The 26,044-nt window shown below is 36.9% G+C and overlaps 1 protein-coding gene across 1 annotated transcript; it reads left to right on the forward strand.

The window, feature by feature from the left end:
- The first annotated feature begins 4,850 nt into the window (after positions 1-4,850).
- LOC139713695 (uncharacterized) lies at positions 4,851-25,149 on the forward strand. Its single transcript, XM_071625400.1, has 4 exons — positions 4,851-4,943; positions 16,657-16,785; positions 20,845-21,027; positions 24,725-25,149. The coding sequence occupies exons 2-4, from the start codon at positions 16,659-16,661 to the stop codon at positions 25,081-25,083; spliced, it is 669 nt and encodes a 222-aa protein (XP_071481501.1). The 5' UTR covers positions 4,851-4,943; positions 16,657-16,658; the 3' UTR covers positions 25,084-25,149.
- Positions 25,150-26,044: the final 895 nt, after the last annotated feature.

The following is a 26,044-nucleotide window of genomic DNA, read 5'->3' on the forward strand; positions in this document are numbered from 1 at the left end:
ACATTCAGTGAATCGTTTTTGCATAAAATATAAAAGGTTCTTCCAATGACAAGAATTACGAATCATATAACAGAGAATTGCTTTATAAGTATTTCATTCACATTAAAGGGATAGTTTTGGTAAAGATGGAGATTCAAGTTTTAACTCTAAACCACTTATATGAAATATCAAAGAGCATTCACTTCTAATAGGAATTCAAGGTTGTTGTTTTTTGTGAAAATCTGTACGTTTTGAATCGGCTGAGATATCCAGAAACAAAAATGTTCTAATAAAAGGTAGGACTTATCTTTTATTAGGACCACTTTGTTTTGTTTTGTTTTGTTTTGTTTTGTTTTACGTATCACAGTCATTTAAGACTGTTTTCTACCATATAAACTATTAATCTCTCTTAGATTTGCATGGTCTTCAATATTTCATGTTTCATGTAAAGTTGGTTTCTAAAACCTAAATTCCCATCTCAACCAAAACTATACTACCCCTTTAAAGGGGATGGCTAGTAACTGATCAGTGGGAATCAGTGGGAATGCTGGAGGATGATTGTTCCAATCCTTGTGGGATTCATTTAAGAGTACATTATGTATCTATTGTTGTGTGAAAATTATTTGCTTCAGAATGGTATCATATTCAAGTAATGTGCAGTTTAATGTTTCCAGGTTAGCGTGCCTGGTCAGTGACGGGGCATTAATCTGCACATTACTTGAATATGAGACCGTTCTGAAGCAAATAATTGTCACACAACAGTAGATAATATAATGTATCTTAAATAAATCCCACAAGGACTGGAACAATCATCCCTCAGCATTCCCACTGATTCCCACTGATCGGTTACTAGCCATTCCCATTAACGGTTGTGTCACTTCATTGGTATGCGTGTTCGCGTTAAAATAGGCCGCTGCAGCTAGTAGACCACAGTCGAATCATGCAGTACTGCACATTTTCTTAATGTTAATTATGGCCGGACGTAGAGCGACCTTTCAAGTGCTTCCGATCTTGCCTGGCCCAATTATAGTGGTCCTTGACTTCAAAGCTATATGTGTATGTATATGTATTCACACTTACATATTTTCACATTCACAACCACGTGGAATATGCTTATCTATTCAATTGTATTAATTTTGATCACATAGTGTCGACATGTGATGCGTGTATTACGCAAACCAGACCCCGCTTGCGCCTTTTGAGCCTTGAGCTTTAATTCTATTATCAGCACTCAAATGATGTATTTTTCATTCATGTAAACTATTGGTTTCAGAAGAAAAAAAATCGCGAGATAATGTGATACAGATGATAATAAAAGAAATGCTACAATATGAAGGACAGGTTCACCTTCATATACATGTGGACTGAGTGGATGCAGCAACATTAGTGGAACACATCAGTGAGTTTAACGTAAATCAGACAATCCGTTCAAAAGTTCTGAATTTTTAAACTTTCTGCACAGTCACACCTGGATGAGAAAACTACGGTAGCTTATGGTGTCACATGCGTAGAACGATATGAGGGAAATATAAAGAAATTGACAAAAAAAGTCATTTTCTTTTTTAAGAAAGTACACTATTATGTAACATTACAAGCTGATATTAGTCTCCGCATCTAGCGATTGCGGCACCGAAACTTTAAAAAATCATAACTTTTGAACGGATTGTCCGATTTTCCTCAAACGTTCATTGATGTGTTCTGTTCTGTCGATATTGCATTCTCTTAATTATCATGTATATATGACGGTGAACTTGCCTGTAGTATCATCTTCTCGTTTCTTTCGAAAACCATGAAAATGACAATGGTGAAGTCAGATCATATCATCAAGATACTAGCCGTTAAGAGTCTACATTAGATGTGTAATCAGTGAGTGCGCCTATTATGTGACCGTTAATGGATGCACACTTGTTGTGGATCTTCTTCGTACAAGCTGACGCGTTTTGTTCAATTCAGCGTGGACCGAAGCACATTTATCCTTTCAACCTGTGATTCACTGGCATTTGCTTACTTTAGCTTGTGGAGTTGGAGGGAGAGGAGACTGGATAGAGAATAGGTCCTGTATAAGAAATCATTTCCCTCGAATCAGTTTAACAATGAAGTATCACTTTTAAGGAGGCAGCATCATGGGCAATGCACATCGCAATATACAATGTATCTGCTCTGAAAACAGTAACTATACCATATAGGACGTAAATAATTCTAGAGTGACCTGGCGAGAGAAATAATCCAATTTCAATTTCTTAATTCACTTAAGCATAAACTTAACTAGTTTTTCTGAAGTCATAATTTTAGCGATTTCTTCTATCCTCCTGGACTTTCTTCGTGCATACTTTGTATTCCTCTCGTTGTATCTGACTTGTGCTTTGCTCGGGTGATCACGCCACTCTCTAAAAGTTTTGTGTTGCCGAAATTCTTTTCTTTTTCTTTTTTATATTCTTTAACGTTGATATTTCCGTACTTCATGAATTGTCATTCCTTTCAATTGTAAGTATCAAGTAATATCTCATATCAGCACCTGGGAATCTACCTTACAAGCAGCTCTTCTATGTATAGATTCCTCATATTTCACATGTTTAATTGCCCTAAATGCTGTATTTGACAATTCACCAATGCATTTTTTTTTTGGTTATGTTATGGCTTACTTTTAGAAACATGGAATGTGGAACAATAGAAAAACCACACACAAACAACCAATATCAAATACATGCACTCCTCGAAGTCAAACAACAGAACAGTGATCGTGTCTATACCAAGGAGGTACTACGGGCGACTCCTTGTTATACGATATAAGATACATGCACGATCTTATACTCTCAGAATCCATCTGGTCACTTTTTGATTAACCAGTAATGAGGTGTCTTCTGTCACCGGCTTACACATTGTTGTTAACCCTCACATCTACGATTGATTCGATGTGGTTTGTTAGTTAGTTAGTTAGTTAGTTAGTTAGTTAGTTAGTTTGTTTGTTTGTTTGTTTATTTATTTATTTGTTTATTTTCCATCTGAGAAGATGGCTGAATAGCCCATATTCAGCTACAATAAGCTGGTCTTCCATGGGGTACAGTTGGATGTGAGGCGGGACCATACTAAATGAATGAAGCGGGAAGTTTTGCATGCAAGAGTTGTGACTCTCTCACACACGGGACCTCCATTTTGTGTCCTATCCGAGGGACAGATTGTTTTGCCTCTTGCCAAAGGGGACGGTATGATGGTACACTGCTCAGTTCAGACTCGGGTATCGAACCCGGGTCTCTTGGGTCGCAGACACCCTACCAACTGAGCCAACTCACCGCCCTAAGTGTGGAGTGATAATGACTTCATTCTCCGTTTCCTGTTTACCAGCTTACTGAGTCAATATCCGGTTTCTTATACTTCTGCGTGAAGCAAGTTTCTGTTTCGTAAAGATCTTGGAAAAAAAAAATATCTACGACACAATGCATTTCCATTGTTGATAAATTGATGTACATGTAGTAGGAAATAGCTCAAATTACATTTTCTCCGGTCTGCGGAAGCCACGGCCTCGCGAATTCTGCTTATTCTAGGGGGAAACAGCGATAAGGAAGGAAATCATCTGTTGAGAAGGATAAATGCTTGAGTTATTCACACTGACAAGAATGGATTTAGGTCATCACATCTATCGAGAATACTACTATGAGTGTAAATGCAATATCTGTCGACACTCCTTGCTTTGCCGTCTTGGTGTCATCGTCATTCGCACTGACTCATCGACGGTAGTCATAATCCGGGCCGTGCTTCAGAATGATGAAAACATCCGAAATTGCAGTGAAGCTCCAAAAACTGCAAAAAGCTCAAAGGAAGTATCCTGCTCTTGCGATAGAACGTCCTTGCGCATGTCTAACCAGGTCAAACTAAAACTAAGCATGCATCCAATGGACCAACAGGCCTAACCTTCAAGCATTTCTTTGAAACTTTGTCTGAAATGCGGTTATAGCTTAGCATTAGAGAGGTATAATACTATTTTTTTTGTGATAGCTGAAGAGTATCGTTTTTCAAATCTCTGTATACGAGAAAAAATGCAGTCATACATAAATAAGCCTACCAGTGCTCAAGGATCATATTGAGGTTTACATAGAATTCAAAAAAGATACAGTGTATTGTATCCTGTTTACATGTTAGGAATTTCCTTGTATCGTGTATTAAGCAGGTCAAAGGCCTTTGAGTAGGCCGGACCATATCCTGTTCAAAAAAATCAATGCAAAACAGAAGTCAACATTTAAGAAAGAAAAATGATAGCTTGTCCTTGAAATATAAAGCATTTCTGCTGGCATAGGAAAAGAGAGTTGAATTCGGCAAACAGAAATTGCATTCAATTAATAACAAAACAAAAACGTATCTATTACAACAGAACACGAAAAAGAAGGCGAGGCTATCATTACACAGGGCAAGCACAGGGTTTAGAAGGGGGGGGGGGCTCCACTTTTGCTCATGCACGTGTTTCACCGTCAACTCACGGCAATTACTCATATCCACCCAGAAACAGCGGTTAAAACGTATACAGAAGGCAACAGAGGGTTGTATCTTTTCCCCCATGATGCTAGTACTCTGAACCCCGGAATTACAAAGAGCTTTGGCAATCAGTCCAATCGCGAGGCGTTCGGACTAAACTGTGACTGAACTCACGTACTAGGGAAAACCTGAGAGATTCGTTGTAACCGATGCGCGCTCATCCCTCGCCTATGACTGCAGTGATTATGATCGGAACCCATCGGATCACAAGGTCGACATAAATAGAGTCTTCCGAGGGGCCGACTGCAGCTTCGTAAGGATACCACACAAGTCGTGATCCTCTCGCCATTTTCTGTTTATTAAAGAAAAAAAAAGGAAAAGAAGAAGTCAAATTCCGTGAGCTTAAAATCGAGCGGCTCTGCGGCTGGCATTCAGTCCGACTTTGAGGATTTAATAGACGATTTATAAATTCTGTGGCCTCTGGGTCTCGTCCAGCGGTGAGTACAATGGTACTGTCATACTGTAATATTGCACTGGTATGCATGTTGGGTGTCGCGGAGTTTCAAAGTATATCAAATTCGTTGTATCCTATATAATAGCAAGGAGCTTCAAGCTCCTTGATAATAGGTCCCTGATCTAATTAACAGGCAGCCACTGTCAATTGGTACTCGTTGTTTTGGAACTCTACCTACGGAGCCAATAGACCTTTCGATGGTATCTGTTCCATCCATGCTTCACGTTGGGGTATATTGCCGTGTAATTCAGCAAAACATTCTTAAGTCCACATTCTATTCTCTTTTATGTCTTTTGTTATACCAATGTCTTTAAGTCACAAATTGGATTCTCTCAACCTCACCCTGCAGTCGCGCCTTAATGAGTGCCAATCTAATTAGCGATACTTATGATTCACGCATATCGCATGCTAGTTTACTGTGCTGCTAATTGACGGATTTTTCAGTTTGACTTCAATAAATTTCATTTGATTCTAAAAATGTGTTGAGATAAACTTAGCACGTGTCAATGCTAGGACACAAACCTAATTATGATTTAACCGGCTGGTTGCATAATGATTGTCATGTAATGATAACTATCAAAATCATCGGCGGCAATCGGTTGATGTGAATGACTGTGAACCTTTAAGGTATTAAGGTCATTCTGTTCACTCTCTCTCTCTCTCTCTCTCTCCCTCTTTCTCAGATCAGCAAATACCCACAATGATACATAAATGCTTGCCGTAAATATGTCTTATTTCGTTTAGTGATAGTCAGAATACGCAAACATTCAGTTTATTTTCTGCTCCGGTCGCCAAATATGATATTCAGCAGATGACATTTTGATGACAATCAGCGTATATTATGATGAGGATTGGCATTTGATATATGCGGCGCTATCATATCCACTGGAAATGTTTGATTACGATCAGTTTAACGTGAGAAGAGGCGGTCAGTCTGTGGCTAATGACTCTTTGTCTTGGGATTAGATTGATAACGATCTCTGAAAGAGATTACTAGTAATCGTGAATATATTTAAAGGTGAAGTGAGTATTCGAAAGACAGCTTCGCGTCTGTCGTAAAAATCTTGTCATTCAAGGCAGAAGATCACATATACACGAGGCAGCTATGAAAATGATATGATTTTGCTACCGACTAGAAGAGCCGTCAGATCGAGTTACATCTTATTATGATAGACTATAAATGCTGATACTTTTACTTTATTATCATGTCTATCTTCATTCTTTTTTTTTTGGGGGGGGGGGATGATACTATTTGTTACAACATCAACCATCAATAATCTCCTGGTAGAAATCTTAATAGTCCGTCAATGGCGTACTAAACACCAATATTGAATATAAAATGGATCAGGCAAAGCATGTTAAGGAATACATTGTACCACATTATTCAGATTACCTTAGATATAGCAGCAATTAATTTCAATACCTAATGAAATTGCCAAGTTAAACACACACTCATAAGCGCACACACGCACATAATATTATATACACACACAGACAGAAAACACACACTAAGTACATACACGCACACGCGCGCGCACGCGCACATACACACAAAATGGATGCTTGCGGAGACTGACCACAGGCGCCGATTTTTTTCCCACACGATGACGTGATGAGGTAATTATAGTTGATAACCGATAAATGCCAGATTTTGCTACTGGAAGAAAAGAAGACACATACGAGAGGCCATTGCCACTGCCAATCTGAACTTTGGGCCACATTAAAAGTGGAAACGAGCGTGGGTGAACTTCCTGTTCTTATCATGTGAAAGAGAGAAAAAGATATCGACTTTGCTCATCTTCCTGTATAGGCCTACGGACTTTAAAAAGGTGACAAGGGGAATTCACCAACTGGTCAAGAGGACGCTAATAACAGTAGAATCCAACAACCAGAGCAGCAAACATTCCATTAAGGTCTAAGAAAGAACCCCCCCCCCCACAAAAAAAAAATCAGCATAGCATGATTATGCAAAATAGTAACATCGGTTGCAGTCACGCATGCATGCAAATCAGACAGCACGCTGACGACATTGATTCATAAATCTGTCACTTGATTATATACATGAAATATACAAATGTATTTTTGTCAATAACTCCACGAATATAGATCCTCTCCTTTATGTCATTAGTGCTAAATCATTACAACCTTTTCAACAGTAATGATGTGAGAAGGTCATACTCGTTTCATAAATTCGTGCAAAAAGAGGTAATCTGGTGAAGATTTGAATGCAGCCCGAACGGACGCCACGTGAGGCTGTTACGTCACCATACCTCGCCTCTAATTTGCATTGATCACTAAGACCGGCACTATACCGCTCATGGAAAACTCGTAAGTTGTGAAATTTCGTAACTACTTTAGTTTCTTTCCGACTTCGAGTGGAGCCTATCTCTACATTACTCACCAGTTTGTTTGATTTCACTCTCTTAATCGCAGTAAACTTGAGTATAAACTGCATGTGAATTTTGGTAGATCTCCTTTTGCCAGAAATAATACCCTTCCGCTGCAACAACAACAACAACAAACACCGTGGGTGCCATAAATATTAACGGGCTAGATAACATGAGTTATCATTTTGATTTACTAAGCATTCTTAGATTTTTTTTTTTGTTGCAATATGACATGTCTTTTAAATTGGGCCATCCCTTTATCAACAAGTTTTTTTTAATCTCTTTAATGCTGAGATAAACAATAATCGCTTGCCATGTGTTTTTTTAAATTTTGTGGGCAGCTTTTTTGTCTGTTATTGTTATTGAGAAATTCGGGCCAATGACGACTTTTCAGTCTATCATTATTTTCGTTTTATTTAGTGTATTGTTTGCTGTGTAATGGGTTTTACTACGTTGGCGTCCTTGCATAGATTCAAATTTCCTTTCAATGCGGAAATGGTAGCAGAAAACCGCAATATACTGACAATGTTTTAATTCCTGGACTGCATCCGCCATTAAGCGAGATGTTTTCAGTGATATGAAAAGCTTGTTTTCTACCGAGGGCTTATTCCTTGTTAGTTTTTACAAAGACTAAATTAAATCTTCAAATTAAATCTTCAAGTAAAATTTATTTGATTCAATAAACTATTTTAGTCGTGGTTATTTCCGACATAGGGGTATGCTGCATTTTGTACCTTTATGGTAATTGTAATATCACTTATGGTGTCTATCTACGGAGATCTATAAAATGGAGATTATGAAAGTGAAGTACTATGTAGTTTTCTTTCAAGGGCTACATGCTGTCAAGTTGTTAGAGGGAGGGGTTTGTCTTACATGCAAAACATGCATATGCCACTTCTGCAGAAAGAAAAACAAAAAGGTTTTGTCCTTCGGTATGGTATACTTTTGGGCAAATCCCTGTGAAGCCTAGATCTTTCGACTTTTTGAGTTGATCAGATACAGGATATTATCAATGCTACTGGTTAGAGCAATTCTCAGTTGATATACTAGCCAAAATGCTACTTGACAGTCGTGATGTTTATTCACATGTAAAAAAACACAAACACACTCACACATACACACACACAATCATATCTGAAAAACTTGGGGGTAATTTGATGTATTTTAAAGTCAATATGTATAATACTTTCTAAAGATCTGACTATGTTATGAGGACTCAGAAATGATAAAGATATTGAAGATATTAGCAAAATATTGAAAACAATATCCGAGCAATTATAGTCTCTTTTGTGAAACTTCGATTTAATACCTTGTTAAAGGAATATCAGTCTTGATGTTCGTTATTCGTTGTCATTGCATATACTCTCTCTCTATAACATATAGAGAGGCACTGTATATATCGTATAAAGTGTGTGTGTGTGTGTGTGTGTGTGTGTGTGTGTGCGTGTGTGCAGTGTACATACTCTGTGCCAAAGATATTGACATCATCTCATTGATAGATTTTAAGATATCAAGTCGCTTATATGAAAGTACATGTAGTTGCTTTCAGGTTAGCCAGTGATAATGATAAACTTGCTGCGCCATTTAAATTCACATATTATAAGCACAGTAGAGCTTATTTGTGTTTGTCTTCAGTGGGATAGAGGGGAGTTAGAAGATTTTTAAATACACACACACGCACACACCCACATACACACACACACACACACACACATATATATATATATATGTGTGTGTGTGTGTGTGTGTGTGTGTGTGTAAAACAATGTATCCAATCTCATGTGTATCATTATACCCTTGAGAGAACTCAGATACTGAACGACTGTTTGGGGTTGATGCACTTTTCATTCCGTCTGTCAGTAGTCTTCCTTAATACAGCTGTGTGCAAGATGCAAACACGCAAGTCTCAAGGGGGACCGCGTCATCACCCTCCATGCACGTCAAAGACCTGAAGTGAATCAACGATTTCAAATATGAACAAAAGATCCTGCTGATTGTCTCGTCTGGTGTCGAGGAAACGAGAGATTAGTACAAGATCACATTCACCCTTCTGAAGACAACTGACGTATTGTTATACGCAGTTCACAAAAACAAAAATCACATGTACATCATACACTGAATATTTTTCCTCTCTTTTCCTCCGTATACCGAAACACCATCCCTGTAATATTTGTCTTCTTTCATACTAGCGTACAACTTTCTTATTGTGCTTTCTTGGGGAGGGGGTGGTTGTCAAGACATAACCAAGCACTAACGATGACGTCATGTGGATATGCTATCACAGTTTCAACTGAATTATCTTCTTTAATTATCACTTGCGTTCATTTTATGTATTTAGGACCTAGGTCTACATACGCATAATAATGTATATTATGATACTGATGATAAAAACAAAAATAACAGTGAAAATGGTAATGAATTCTTGTAATACTTGTATATCGATACAATTATACACGTTACATACAGGTGCTCAAAGAGTAGCGCCATAGATTGCATGTAGTGGCCTTATCGGTCTCTTGCACTTTAAACAAAGTTAAATATAACATCAACAGTTTAGTGATGGAACATGCTATACAGATATATCACTTCTATTCATTTCCACATCTGAAGGTCGCTTGGAGTTCACAGACTGATTCACTTCAAGCTTTATCCTTGTCCCTGATTCATAAAATAGTTATAGATGTATATATACCAAAAGCTACAATTACCTGCTAATGCTATAAGTGCGTTTATGCACAATGAATGACTGCTGTTTAAAGCTCTCTAGATTTCAATTTTTCAATTTCAATTTCAATTTCAATTTATTTTCATATTTCTCTATGAAAAAATACATCAAATATAACAAAATTAAATGTAGTACATGATATCAAGCTGGAGACATACATACAAATATTGCAAATATATAAAACATATATTGGTCGATCTATGAAGTTTGGAATCTGTGAATGAATGCTAAAGAAATATGAAGGAACCTACTTAAAAGCGAGCTTGTTGAGCGTAGGTCCCAGTTAAAATCGAGTTAAAGATTAAGATTTCGGAAATCGCTCTCAAAATATGATGGTAATCATAATGTAAACAACAATAACAATATTGTGATCATTTTCCTACATGAAATATCGCATAATGCCATAATGTTGCAAGGTAAGAATTAATTTTCACGAATTCACATTCTACGACGCCAAAAATCTGAAAGACTATAAAAAATTGCTTCCCAGAAGGCAAGTGAAAAACTGCAGGCGTCATTTCTTTTTTTTTTCTTTTTGAATGCTATTGCTATTCAAGGAACTGTATTGCAGAGGTTTTGGTTTTATTTAGCACAGGTCACAAGAAAACTAGAAAAATAAACCTCGGATGAATCAGTACCAGCTTAAATCATACATTTTAATTTCATCACTCCCCCAAAATGCAGGAAAGCTCCAAGATTTGAGCTTGTCACACAGCTTCGGAAATGAGAGATCCCGTTTTCGCATAGCGCAGTCAGCGTGCACCGTAGCTGTGTGAGTTATAGCCCGATAATCGTCGCAAATGACGCGACACAATCCTGTTTTTAAAAACTCTGTAGAGTTCGGAAATCGCGCTCCATGTAAGAGCACAGTAGTCATCGTCTGCTCATGCGCAGATTGTTAACTCGAGCTGCTTTGTTGACGTTATTGAAGATGAGTCAAAGGTTGCTCCTGGTTTCCGGAAGCTTGAAGTTATTGAAATATGGATTAGTATGACTCTGCACTTTGGTTTTCTGAGCACTGAAAACATCCTGAATGAGGAATCTTCTTCCTAACATCGTGTTCTTGAAGGCCCAAGGGTTGTCAGCTGTTCACTTCTCCTATCACCTCTAATGATCTGGCACGCACCTCATAGTGACTGGTCTTTCTTATTGACGCATCCATTGTCAGGGGTGACGTCAACATACGGTGCATCTGAGACAGAAAATACAACAAGAAATTGTAGACTTTCGAAATAAACGTTCGAGAGAGGTATAAGCGCGCCAGTAACCACGCGCCAAAGAAGCCTTCAAGCACGGCCTGATGGATGCTGAGTTTTTGTTGAAGAGACCACGTAGCCCGGCGACGCACTACCGGCAGGACTTAGAACTAGGCCATAAACTTAATGCCCTTATTATGTGTTATCTCAAAGTCTTTAAAAAAACCCAAAACAGATAAAAACAAATATGGACCACATAAACTAATGTTAATCAAATTCATGCTTGATTCGCAGCTCCGTTTCCTGTAGTCTGCCAATGCATCTCTCAACGTCCTGATCACAAACCCAATGTTAGCTAAAAAAAAAATCAACAACAGACATCGTTTTCTTTCAGAATAAGCTTTATTCATCTCATCGCATAGTAAAGTTAAATGCTCTCCCGAAATGGGGTAGGTCACATAATGATATCATTGTCGAAATCAGTGCATCCTGTTGATTGATAGCTTCGCTGTCGCTTTGATCACGGAAGTCATACCCGGACAAATATCATCTCCGTGGACGTACGAAAACCTTGCATCGGCCAGAACCCTTCCCTTTTCCTTTAGTGTTCTCCAGGGTGAAATTCAATACCCTATTACGCTAAAGATTCGAAATGGCGTCGTGTCAGAAACTCATGTGTAAAATCGTAAACACGGTAAATTTGAACGGTTCGTTTTGATATGTCTGATACTGATTATAAAGGTTGAAATAGGGCGGGTGCAACAGGTGGGGGCACTTTTATGCAGAAAATGATAGCGTCTGACTTTTTGAGACCACCCATTTATTTTGCAGGAAATAATTGAGACTTTTTTTTTTCTTTCTTTGGCTTGCTTGTCAGCCGATTTTGGAAGAGAAGTGGCAGCCGTTACTGTGAAGACCTTTGTTTTTTGTTTATGTTTTTTTTTCATTCCTTGTTTCGTTTTAGTTTTAGTTCTTGTTCTTGTTGAGTTGTTTTTGTTGTTGTTGTTGTTGTTGTTGTTGTTGTTGTTGTTGTTAACGTTGTTGTTGTTGTTGTTGTTTGGTTCTTTTTTTCTAAATTTTTGCTTGTCAGTTTATTTCGGTACAGAAATGGCAAACGCAATGCCGGCCCCGGAAAATGCCGTCGGCTAGAAACAATCGGTGACAGACAAAACGCGCTCTCGGATGGATTTCATCAAGCCACTGCAGTCTATTCCGCTAGAATATAAAATGGAAAGGCAATCAATAGTCAGCAAGTTTCAATTCAAACGGTATCATGAAAAATAATATGGCTTATCATCGACTGTGAAGAGACACGATACTGCCACGAGGGGTTGAGTAATAACCGTGCATGTGCCTTGACTGCCGCCTGGGGGACTGCTGAGTTCCCCTTTATACTAGAAATTCAGTATACAGGATATTATTTTCATACACTGCTGTCAAGCAGTGAGTCGGAACTGCAAATTACTCAGCATGACTCATTTTGTAAGCGGCCAACCCCTGTGGGAAAGAAATAAGGAGCTAAAAGTAAGGGTGACCTCTAAGTGGAATGGGTATTGATTTCAATATGTTTTCACTTTGCTAACACAATGGTTTCTCATTATCTTGTCTTGCACATTTTGTGTCCGCGATTTGTGTCTTCATATCATACTCGTACAGTGTAATTGCTTGTAGAAAGTGGAACGTTTCGGGTGGGGAATCTAGGAAATTCCGTTTAAAAAGGGCGGCGCAAAGCAAGGGAGCGACTTCCATCAACTAACAAGCCAAGAAAATTAAAAGATAAATGAAAAAAAGAAAAGAAAAAAACTTTAGGGCGCAATGTCTCCTGATATTGTGCGATTGTTTTTTATCTAAAAAAAAAAACCTATATAGGCACCCGGTGCGCCTTCATTTTTTTCTTTTTCTTCTTTTATATCTTTTTTTTTCAAGCCACATGGTTTCCAAACTATGCTCGAAGTTGTAAGCCTAACAATGTTTCTCACTGCGAACGAAATCAGTATCTATAACTATCCTCATTCTTAATGACTTGCACAATTGTTCATACTATGTTCATTATCATTATTATCTCTCTCCTGATTAGCCAATAATGAATGCTGTATACAAACTTCAACTCTCTTTGTTCTTTGTCATTTGTAAAATGGTAAGATAGTAAAATGCATAATTTCAAATGAAATCCAGTTTGGGCCATATATTGATCCTTCAAGACTACTTAACAAACATATTAAGTAAAATGATGCAAGGTGTCTCCATAAGACAGTGATATTTCCTGACAGTTCTCGTCTTGATTAGAACGAAGACAATCTCATTTCATTTCATTTCATTTCATTTATTTCCACATTAAAAACAACAATCATTACATTTCAAGTCATAGTATAAACATATTCATTGTGGGGGACCAATTAAAGCCTTTCAGGCTTGTTGGGAATAGGCCCCAAAGTAAATACAAGACTTTCTCAACTTACAATATATAGATACAAAATATATAGAACACAAATGGTGCACAATCAAAGCAGGATGAAGAAGGAAAAGGAAGAGAGTAAAGTACTGGCAGAATATACAAAACCATGTTGCTATTACATACGGAAAGTGCGTCTAAAATTGTTTCTGAACTGCTGTAATGATTTGTAGGTTTTCAGTTCTTTTGGTAAAGTATTCCACAAAATGGGACCTTGATAAAAAATTGTTGACTTGGCTAATTCGGTTCGATAAAGGGGAGGATGAAAATTTTGTTGGTTTCTTGTATTATAAGAATGGATACTGCTGTTGAGATGAAAACATAGTTGTAAGGGGGCTGGTAATGCACCAAATAAATACTGTTGCATAAAAATTCCTGTTTGGAAGGAGATTATATCTTGAATTGGTAATATATTCATTTTTTGAATAATGCAGAAGTTAGTGACAAATAATGTGAATGAGTTATGATACGAATAGCTTTCTTTTGCAACAAATGAATACGTTTCACGTTCTTTTTAGTTGAATGGCCCCAGACGAGAGTACAATAACTCAAGTGAGATGAAATGAAAGAATGATATAACAATTTCAACACATGCTTAGGTAAAAATTTCAGTTTTCGCAATATACCAATATTTCTCGACAGTGTGTTGCAGAGCATATTGACATGACTATTCCAAGACAGTTTATCATCCAGCATAACACCCAGAAACTTTATATTTGTTACACGTTTAATCATATCACTATTATAATATAACACAAAATTATCAGTACACTCACGAGTCCCAAATATCATAAAATTAGTTTTTCCTGCATTCAAAATTAACTTATTTGCCTGCATCCATGTATCTAATTTCTTCAATTCTGTATTCATATTGTCAAATAATAATGACAGATCATTGTTACGCATAAAAATATTTGTATCGTCAGCAAACAATATATAATTTAACAATTGAGAACAGTTTGGTAAATCATTTATGTAAATCAAAAAGAGAAGAGGGCCAAGAATGGAACCTTGAGGGACTCCACATTTTACAACCTTATAATCCGATTTGAAACCTTCTATTACGGTATATTGCTGTCGATTATATAAATAATTTTCGAACCACTTAAAAGCCACACCCCGTATACCATAATGACTAAGCTTATGCAATAAAATATCATGATCAATAGAGTCAAAGGCTTTTGACAGGTCAATGAAGACAGATAAAGTAAATTCTTTGTTTTCAATCCCTTGGATGATATTTTGCATAAATTCTAATACTACGGAATAAGTGGAGTGCCCGTTTCTGAAACCATACTGATTTGGAATGAGTGTATTGGAATCTTGAAGAAATGCGGTAACTCTATTATAAATACATCTTTCAAATATCTTAGCAAATGTATTAAGAATAGATATGGGACGATAATTACTCATAATACTTCTATCACCTTTTTTATAAATTGGGATTACACGTGCTATTTTCATATTATTTGGGACTATACCAGTTGATAAACTTATATTGAAAATGTCACACAATGTCCTCACAATAAATGGTATAACTTGTTTCACAACCCGGATACTTATGAAATCAGATCCTGCACTAGTGTTATTTTTCATCTCAGAAACAATAGACAAAATTTCACCACATGTGATAGGCTTAAAGAATATTGATGAATACACAGGGGTGCCTAAGAAGGATATAAACTCACCATCATCTTTAAAACCTTGATTCAATGACAAATTATGACCAATGGTTGAAAAATAATCATTGAACGCATTTGAGATTTCAGCTTTATCTGTGACCAACTCATTATCTATCTTTATTCCGTGTGAACTTAAATTTCTATTCTCATTATTTTTTAAGAGCCCATTTACACATTGCCATATTTTCCGAATATCATTCTTCACAATATCAAATTTATCAGAATAATATTTACATTTTGCTTTTTTCAACTCATTCGTAACATAATTTCTAAATTGCTTATAAACATTTCTACGGTATTGAGTTGGGTTTCTCAAATACTTTTTATACAAAGCAGATCTTTTCCGACATAACTTCTGCAAATGAAAAGTCATCCAAACTTTCTTATTCTTCCTTTTACATTTATGTTCCTTTAATGGAAAACACTTATTATATATATCTGTCATCTCTTGCACATAGTTATCATAAGATTCATTCACATCATTTGTGATTTCTACTGATATACTCTGACTTTCAACACAAAATTTATGAAGAGTTTCATTATTGATGCATCTTGTGCTAAAACAAATTTCAGAGTGATCCCTTGAAGGTACAATTCAGCCATAATGACAAAGACCGGCAGGTGGTCACTAACGTCACAAACAAGTATACCAGGTGTATAATAAGTATTTGTATTGAGGAATATATTGTCTAAAGTAGTTCTACTTTTGTTTGTAATACGAGTTGGGGAGCTTATGACTGGATAAAATGAAAAACATGACATACAATCAAAAAAGGCATCAACACTTGGATTTTGAGTAATTTGAGATAGGTCAATATTGAAATCTCCCATAATACAGCAATGAAACTTATGAATATCAATTTCATCAAACACTTGCATTATTTCTTCAACAAAACCATGAATGGAAGCATGTCGGACTGCTAATTTCTGCGTATTATTAATGGATGAAACTCTGTTCTGACATGTGAAATACTGTTGCAACAGTAATATTGGCATTGCAGTATCACCGTTCGTCATTATAATTTTCACTTAATTTTTCTTGCATATCTGCTGCATATAATGTATTTTTATATTATATTTTCTCATTCTTGTGCTCATTAGATGGTGTGCTGCTTATCATAAAAGAACATGAATATCTCCATCCAATACCACGTAAAGGATTGTGAATTTGACCATTTCCCTGACTGTTTAACAAGAGTTGCTGGAGTGGAGATTTTCTTAACAAAATCTCCTTTCATTTCCGCATTCATACAGCGATGCTGTGTAAGACGTATACGTTCGCTTGCCTGGTTCTCTTGGCCTGTCTGCTCCTGACAGTTCGTGCAGATGACAGCGAAGAGGAAAACGACGAGAGTGAAGAGGAAGAAGATGTATCTCAGCCAGGTAGGTTCATGATGCCATCCCACTTTCTGTGTTACCATGGTTACGGGAGGTGGTTGTGGTATAACGGCTTTGGAGAAAGGATGTTAGAGTTTTATGGCACAATGGGTGGGAGATGGTTGGGGTATTATACGAATTTGAGAGAGGATGTCTCTTTTTATGAATTTTGTGCCGTGAATGCAGACAACTAGAAAACTTGGTACAGAATTAGCTTCATCATTACTATCGTATCAAGTCCATTCTTTCTGGAGCATTTACCAAACTCTCCACATCTCTCGCTTATTCTCGGTCTACATGCTATCATGAAACCGCGAATGTTACACCATCAGTGTTGAGCGTAGAGGACAGACAAGCGTCTCAGCCAGATGATAATAGGTGCATAATGGCACCCCACCTGCCCACTTTCTGTGTTACCATGGTTACCTGGAGGCGCTTCAGGGAGATGGTCGGGGTATTACGCATTTGGAGAAAGGATGATAGTTTCATAAGTTTTTAAGGAGTGAATACAGACAAGTAGAAAAACTGGTCCAAAATTACCTTCATCCTCGCTATCGTATCAAGTCCATTTTTATAAATCATCTCTTTATACCTTCCTCACTCTTTCTCGGTCTTAAGTAAGGAATATCTCTATAAGTAATGATAGCTGTCCTGGAACAGGGATACCAGCAGTGTTGAGCGTAGAGGACAAGAGGGAAACAAGAAGGAAACATTGTGGTGTTCTCTTATCCTTCTTCTTTGAAAAAAAAAACTGTTGCTGACGTACACGTCATGAAGATACAAGCATACTAGTTCATTCGTTCGTTCGTATTTATTTTGCTTCTCAAATCAAATCAAATAAAAAATGAATAACATTAATGTGGCAAATTTAAACCAAGCACAACCAAATGACAGAGGAGCAATACAAAACAAAAGTTCAGTTTACATGCATAACAAAAATCTTTGTAAAACATTGATAGCTATATACATATAAGGCAGTACATTTGATTTAATAAGGAATCAGGAGATCGTCAACATATAAGCATAGCTTGACTGGGCTGATGGCCTCATTGGGAATTATAACTCAGGGTTGCCTCTTACAGAAAATGCCGATTTTTTGTTTGTTTGTTCTACATTACAATAGTATGCTTTAGAGGGAAAAAGAAGATGTGAGTGAATGCTGTGCGAGTGCAATAGGTGAGTTGAATGTTTGTGTTGGGGTCATTTATAATATGTGGATATTCTTCCGTATATCAATACAATAATACCAATGATTTCAAACCAAAACATAAAGAAAATCATATCAATTATTATACTTTATTTTACTAAATATAATAATAATCATGATACCGTTGAGTCTCTCCCTCTCTTTCCAATTAAGTCTGTAGCTTTATATATATCTTACAAATTATGATAAAAGGATTATTATCTTTGATTGGCTACGATATAGGTAAGCAACGAGATTTAGCGGCATGACTGTTTTACAGAGCAGGGAATCTCGTGGGCCGCAGTCCCCTACTGAATTTCAAAGTGTGTGTGTTTTTTTTTTTCCATCGGAGGAAAACTACACTTTTAAAAGAATTAACAATGTTCTCCGTGTATGCGTTTGGACTCGGTTTATACCAAGGAGGTTCATTCACATTTCAGTCATCGATAGCACAGACGGCGTATTATATACCATTGCGTAGGCGAAAAGGCAACGGTTTACCTATTTGTTCGAATCAATTTAATAGTGTTTTCTGCAGGAATCATAGTAAAGAAGAAGAGAGTAACCGCGTGTCCCAGATGAGTTGGTATCAACTTTGGAGACCATGTTTGGCCTCACCAGGGCAAAATGCGCTATAGCCCGAGCTTCATCCTTTTGTCATACCAAAGACACTTATTATAATTCCTGGGAAATTTATCAAAAATAAGTCACATAACCTGGTATGACATCGTCAGCTGTTGTTGATAAGTTTGACAAATTTGTAGATGTTATTCAATCATTATTATCATAGTTTATATTTTTGATAACACTTTTGACTACAGAGAACGATTTGAACTTTGAGACTTGACGCGCGCCATTATATACCGTAACATACAAGATAATCTGTCATGGGCTGAATTCAAATCATTATGGCGATTAGATTGATTTTTATACCGCTCAAGGTAGCTTCTTACCAAAGTAAATAATATGAAAGAAAGAAAAAAGAGGAGGTATGATGTCAGAATATAAACAACAATGTTAATATATATGAAATATATGAAATGAGGTTCTCCAAGGAGGTTCGTTAATCCAAAGGTCCGTAAATTCGAAAATGATCGAAATATAAGGTTCGTAATTTCTAAGGTTCGTTCATAAGACGCACTTTTTTTCCACTTTCGGTTTAACAAACTTTCACAAGATGACGACCATCACCAACGTGAAAGTAGCAAACATGTTTCCACTCCTACATTCGAGCCAAACCGCTGTGTCCTTTGACCAGGACTTGCCAGATTGGCCTCGTGCGAAGGAGCAACAACCCTGTGGGAAAACTTCTCACACATGATATAAGTGCTGTATACAGATAGAAACGCAACGATACAGACAAACATTTACATGCGGGCCTACTCAAACACGAGCACCCGGAACACACACACACACGCACACCCACTCACATACACCAAGCCCATAGGGCATCCTACTCTTCAAAATAACTGATAGACTAGCCATGAAAAAAAAAAAAGAAATATAGATCATTATTGATCAATCGATAATAGATCATGCACAGTATTGAATAATGCCATATAGTTATGCATGTAACTTCCTTGCTCTCTACAACTACCATAATGATAGTTCTACCGCTGTTCATGGTTGTTTTTTTTTTTTTTTACTTTACAGCATTCATAATTGGTGTAGACACCTTAATACTCCACTACCATTGATTCTATGGAGTAAAACAAACCTGTTCGGTTTGGGTGCTGTTTTGTGAATATTTATTTCAGCCATAACCGGGGGCTTCGGTTATGCCTAACAATAGTTGATTAATGCCCTGACATAGTAATGCGCTTAAGTCAATCCATAACCCATGGAATAATTCTTTCTTCTTCCAACCTCCTCCCCCCCCCCCTCCCCCCTGTTACAGCCAACATAAGTCACAGTCATTTTGAAAAAAGAATAGATCCATAGTACCTGTTGCTCGGCGTCAATGAGTGCCTTTATCTGCAATACAAAACAAAAATTAAGGAATCAGCTTTTGCTTTAATAATAATATCACTCAATTCATTACTGGCAATCTTTATTATTGTGATACCCTCCCCCCCCCCCCCCCCCCCCCCCCCCAAAGCACCAAAGACACAGCGTTGATGTACCGAACAGCAGTTGATAGATCACCGATGATAGTGAGTCAAGAGATGGCGGTAGAGCATAACAATGTTCGGGAAATAAGTCAGTGTCAATTCAGTGTCCACTGTCAGTGCAAAAAGACATTTACATACACTCACACTATTTTAATCTACTCTTCTATGGCTCTGTTATTGTCCAAAAAAAAAGGAAGAAAAAAAAAGAAAAAACACAAAATATAGGTTCATATTCAAATGATTGCGGGTGAGCAAAGAGGGAGGGTATATTCATCCTCATGCTTTCTTGGCAACCAGCGTATCAGAATATGACAAAGACTCTGAAAAAAGAATTTCGATCACTGGATGAGCACTCTGTAAATTGATTTGGGTTACTTCTAAGTCTTCCACTTTTGGCTATATAGACAGGATTATGCAAAGTCTGTGTTCTGGTTAATCACAACATCATTGCAAAGATGTAAACCAGGTAGCTACTTCTATCCCCCTTCCTCGAACAGCCAATTTGAAGTAGAACTAAGAAGAAAACCTTTATATAGAATTAATATTAGCGAGTCACCAAAGCAAGCTAAATGCTGAAAACAATACTGCTTAAATAGTTGAAAAGCTCAAATGAAAAATCATGATTTTTTATTATGTACTTTATTGTTTGAGAGAAAAAAAACATATAAAAATGTTTGCACCACACCCACCATAAAAGAATAAGTGTTTCAACCACAGTTCTCTGTTTCAACACAGCTTGTCACTGCTCCCATTGTAACTTTCTCACAGCCCAGAAGAACTGCATCAGATATTGCCGGACCCCGTCACAACAATCCAAGGTGTGTGGGACAAACGGCATAACGTTCTGGTCGGCTTGCCATCTGAGGAGATACGCCTGCAATGCGGGTATAAACGTGAGGGTGGCTTACTGGAGGCCCTGCCGGATTCAGCCAAGGCCAAGAACGACAAGAAGTAAGACATTCTTATTGCTGGAAATCAGCCTGACGATGGATTGGTGCTATTTTCTCATGATCAAACTTCCAAAAAACTATGATATTTTGATAATGATTTAGCACCATGGACTATTTACCAAGACACCATTCGCGTCCTCTCCAGCTCCAGTGTCTGCATTGTTCACTCAGAGGGCGCTGATACTATCACCCCACCCCTCATTGCCTGTTATACATTAAATGACCAATATCTGATGCTAACAAACTTTTTGTTTTACGCGACATATCTGCGGAGAATCCTGCGCATCTATTGGCCAAACAAGATTTCCAACCGCATCCTCCTCTTACAGTGTTACACTCAGGACCAGGGGGTGTTTCATCAATTTAGTCAGCGCTGACAAGTCGTCTGTCACTGACAATTTCAGCAATATCCTTGATTTTGATTGGCTAAGAAGCTCTGGTCACTGACTGTTACTATGGTGATTGTCGGAGACTGACAACTTGTCAGGGCTGACAACTTTGATGAAACGGTGCCCTGTTCATTTTCACTCTTTTTGGAGTGACCTCAGGGATCACTCCAAAATCTTTGAGTGATCCCTGAGGTCACTCCAAAATGAGTGAAAATGAACATTTTCACTTGAAATTCACTCCAATCTCACTCTAAATTCACTCTTTTTTGTATTCACTCCTTCAAGAGTGAATAGTGGCTAGTCTTGGTGCTAACCTAGACAGGGCTTATTGGTCTAGTGTTTATGATAATGATGATATAAATGTATCGTTTGAGAATTTTTCAGGGATAATTAATAGATATTTAGATGAATATATTCCCAGATTAAAAGAAAAGTCAGTTAATTATAAAACTTTCCCCAAATTACCATGGATTACAAATCTCTTCTTCGTTCAATAAATAGGAAAAATAGGTTATATTATAAATTCAAAATGAAAAAAACTGAGAAGTTAAAAAATAAATACACTTCGTATAAAAATATTTTAACGAAGATTATACGGTTGGAAAAGAGAAAATATTATTTGATTCAGTTAGAAAAATATAAACATAATATAAAAAATACATGGAAGGTGTTGAAGCAGGCTATGAATATATCAAAAAAGAAATCAGAAATTATAAAAATAAGACATGATAATGAAGTTTTTGAAGATCCTAATGATATAGTTAATATTTTTAACTCTTATTTTTTAATGATTGGAGAGAATTTGGCAGAAAAAATACCGCAGTCAAATATACATTTTTTTGAATTTTTAGGTCAATCCAATTCCAGTTCTATTTTTTTTGTTCCAACAACAAAATATGAAATAATAGATATTGTTACCGCAATGAATAACAAGCGAAGTGCCGGTTATGACGATATCAGTAATTTTATTTTAAAGGGGATTATATCTTCAATTGCTGACCCACTTTCATATATTTTCAATAAATCCTTATCAAGTGGTGTTTTTCCTGATTTTATGAAAATAGCTAAGATTTTCCCTTTATTTAAAAAAGGAGATGATTCTGATATATGTAATTATAGACCTATTTCTTTGCTTTCATCTTTATCTAAAATATTGGAAAAATTGATATTTACAAGAACAATTAATTTTTTGAATTTGCATAATGTTTTTACAAATTCTCAATTTGGGTTCCGTCAGAAACATAGCACCATTCATGCTCTTTTAAAGTTTATTGACCACGCTGCGCACACTATTGATAATCATTCTCATCTTATTGGTATCTTCCTGGACTTCTCCAAGGCCTTCGATACAATTAATCATGAAATATTACTTTATAAACATTTACTGTCTCATTATGGAATACGCGGGAAGGCCTTGGAGTGGTTCAGGAGTTACCTACAAAACCGAAAACAATATGTATCTCTGAACGAGTACAACTCGAGTTTAGAATTCATTAAATGTGGCGTCCCACAGGGTAGTTTATTAGGACCTTTACTTTTTATCATTTATATTAATGACTTTTGCAGATCATCTGACATACTCTCATTTATACTTTTTGCTGACGATTCAAATATTTTCTTTTCTCACCAAAATCCAGATACTCTTGTACGCATAGTTAATTCCGAATTGAAAAAAGTAACTCAGTGGATAAGAGCTAATAAATTATCTCTTAATCTTCAGAAAACTAAGTATATGCTTTTTAGTAATTCTTTAGAAGATTTAGACACAGGTATTGCTTTTGATGACACTTTGTTAGAACGAGTTTCTTATATAAAATTCCTTGGTATCACAGTGGATGATAATCTTTCGTGGAGGCCGCATATTACTAACATTAGTACAATAATTTCACGCAATATTGGTATTATTAATAGACTCAAGTTTCATATTCCATTGTCCTCTTTGTTGACGTTGTATTTTTCTCTAATTTTACCTTATCTTAATTATGGACTCCTAGCGTGGGGTAGTGCCCATCAAAACTTACTAGATAAATTACTTTTGTTACAAAAAAAGGTTATTCGTATTATTTGTGGCGTCCCGCCACGTTCCTATACAGAGCCATTATTTATTAAACATGAGATTTTGAAAATTAAAGATTTGTATTTTTTTCAACTTGGTCAGTTTATGTTTAATTACAATGTAAATGCACTTCCCAGTATTTTTAATTCAATGTTCCCACGGAACCAATCTTTTCATGATTATCCTACTAGACAATCTAATGAGTTTCATTTACCCCTCCTGAGAACTTTATTGGCTCAGAATACATTTATATACACTGGTCCTAGATTTTGGAACTCACTGAGCTGTGAAATAAAAAATTCCCCATCTTTGTATTCTTTTAAGCGCAAGTTGAAACTTTTTTTATTAAATCCTCCCTGATATGTTTTTTTCCATAAACAGCTATAGTTTTTGTTAACCTCAGGGTTCATCATCCACCCACCAATCATTCAAACACTGAATTCATTATTACGTAAAGAAGTAGCCATTACAATCCTTGCTCAGCTGCATGCAGCACCAACTCTATGAAGCACATTCGCTACCATCCTCTGTTCCATTTCCCTTGTTCAGCGTGTGGGTATTCTCTCATTCTCTCTTTTTTCTTTCTTTCCTTCCATACTTTTCATCTATTCTGGCAAGTTGTGTCATGTTGTTGTGTTTCTTCTGTTTTGTCCCGTCCTGTCGTATATTATATTCGTCACAAGTGTTTGTAAATAAGTAATTCATAGGTTTTATGAGTGGTTCACAATCTACAAGCTTTGCTTTTTAGTGGACCTCTCTATTCTTTCTTCCTTTTTTTTTCAACCGAAGCATGACTTTGTATTATCTTTTTTTTTTGCCAGTATGCGCTCCTATGTTTATTGATACCATTTGTTAATTAAGACAAATGTTCTGTGTTTATGATGTAAAACTTGATCTATCTTGTGTTATGTTTTTGTTGAAAAAGAAAAAAAGAAGAAGAATGAAAATAAATGAATTGAATTGAATTGAATATTTTCACTCGATTTTTTTTTAGAGAGTACACACACACAAATTATCATCATCAGCAGCAGCAGCAATAGAAGACAGAAATTCGCCATTGACGAGTAGACCTATGCTCAGAAATAGCTAAGCAACATGCAGAGCTTACTTGACAATTATTTTCAACTGATTAGACAACGTCACTTATTTATTGTCACTTCACCCAAGGTGGTGCAAGAAAGAGTACAACTCATGGTCATTCTAATCTCTGACCCAGATGATTTATTTCTCCGTTATGTGTTTCATAATTTCAGGGCCAGTAACAACACGACCTCCTCCCACAACCACACGGAGAACGACACAAGCGCCGCCGACGACGAGGTTACGCAGTATGACGACAACACAGCCGCCAATGACCAATCGCCCAATAACAGTTCGACCAGTGATTACCAACCCACCAGCAACGGAGCCCGCTACTTCCGGTCCCGAGTCGACGACACCGCTGCCCTGCCCAACTACCTGCGAACTCATCCTCGATCCCGTCTGCACGACGGTGGGAACGTACCAGAGCGAGTGCGCGTTCAACTCGGTGCGATGTCGGAATATCATATCGCAAGAGGAGATGATCCTATACAGGGGCTACTGCATGGACAGTACAACTTCAGGACCGTGATCGGATATCACATTACCCGCAGTTTGACGCCCGGTGCTATTATTTATCAGAATGTATAGGAATACTCTTAGGACTGTCATGAGCAATCGCTGGTAATGGATTTATATACACCTTGGCAATTCTTCGATACAAAGACTCGTTAACAAAATGAAGCCAACACTAACAGTGGTTTATAACACTTGATGATGCACAGGACAGAGTGGATCGGTGAAAATTGGATGCGGAATTTAACTTTGAAATAGACTGTTTCCAAAGTTAAATGAGAGCATTCAATTCTCATTGATCCAAGAATTAGGCCTGTGCGTCATTAGTTGTATAAAATGGGCCCGTGAATTCATGAAATTCAACCTTTTTCCCAACATGCGTCCGGTACGCCTAATATTCAAGGCTTGAGCAATGCGTTCGGATTTTTTTCCTGGCGCATCGCTCAGCATGGATCAGTAAAAATCAATTCATGATAATTGACCAATTAGATTGCAGGGATTCTAAAGCTCATTCTATAATTCTTGTCTAAGCAAACTTAGAGGATTGTCCTCATAGACAGCTTCTTAAATGTAGAATTCACGCGGCAAGCAGTGGACACAGTTTTAGCAAGAAAATTGCATTGAACTGAGTTCAGTCTTTTTCCTTAAGCTATAAAATAGTTGATGTTTTGCAATCAAGCTGCATCTATGGAAATGATAGAGTACATTATGTTTAACATATAGATTTAATGTTCGTGTAGCGTGTATGAACCAATGGAAACATTTGCAGACGCTATCTAGAGTGCTGTCATGTTTGTCTCATTCATCTGGACTAAGTATCATCTCTAAATTTGATTGTCATGCATTAAATCGTTGATAGAACGTGAATTCTTTTTATGTCATTGCCACGTTATCCCGTGTGATATCACTCTATTACTTCTTTCTTCCGCCATAATGTGTTACAATGAATTTTCAATTTGTCACAATAATTGACTCGT

The sequence above is a fragment of the Diadema antillarum genome, unplaced genomic scaffold (genome assembly GCF_040938485.1).
Source record: "Diadema antillarum isolate AM-2024a unplaced genomic scaffold, OU_Dant_1.0 seq00002035_RagTag, whole genome shotgun sequence".
Classification (NCBI taxonomy): domain Eukaryota; kingdom Metazoa; phylum Echinodermata; class Echinoidea; order Diadematoida; family Diadematidae; genus Diadema; species Diadema antillarum.

Excerpts from the sequence above, each read along its gene's own strand:
- LOC139713695 (XM_071625400.1), top strand. The coding sequence starts at position 16,659 with ATGCTGTGTAAGACGTATACGTTCGCTTGCCTGGTTCTCTTGGCCTGT. Across the intron at positions 16,786-20,844 it reads AGAAGATGTATCTCAGCCAG|CCCAGAAGAACTGCATCAGA; the intron begins GTAGGTTCATGA and ends ACTTTCTCACAG. Across the intron at positions 21,028-24,724 it reads AAGGCCAAGAACGACAAGAA|GGCCAGTAACAACACGACCT; the intron begins GTAAGACATTCT and ends TCATAATTTCAG.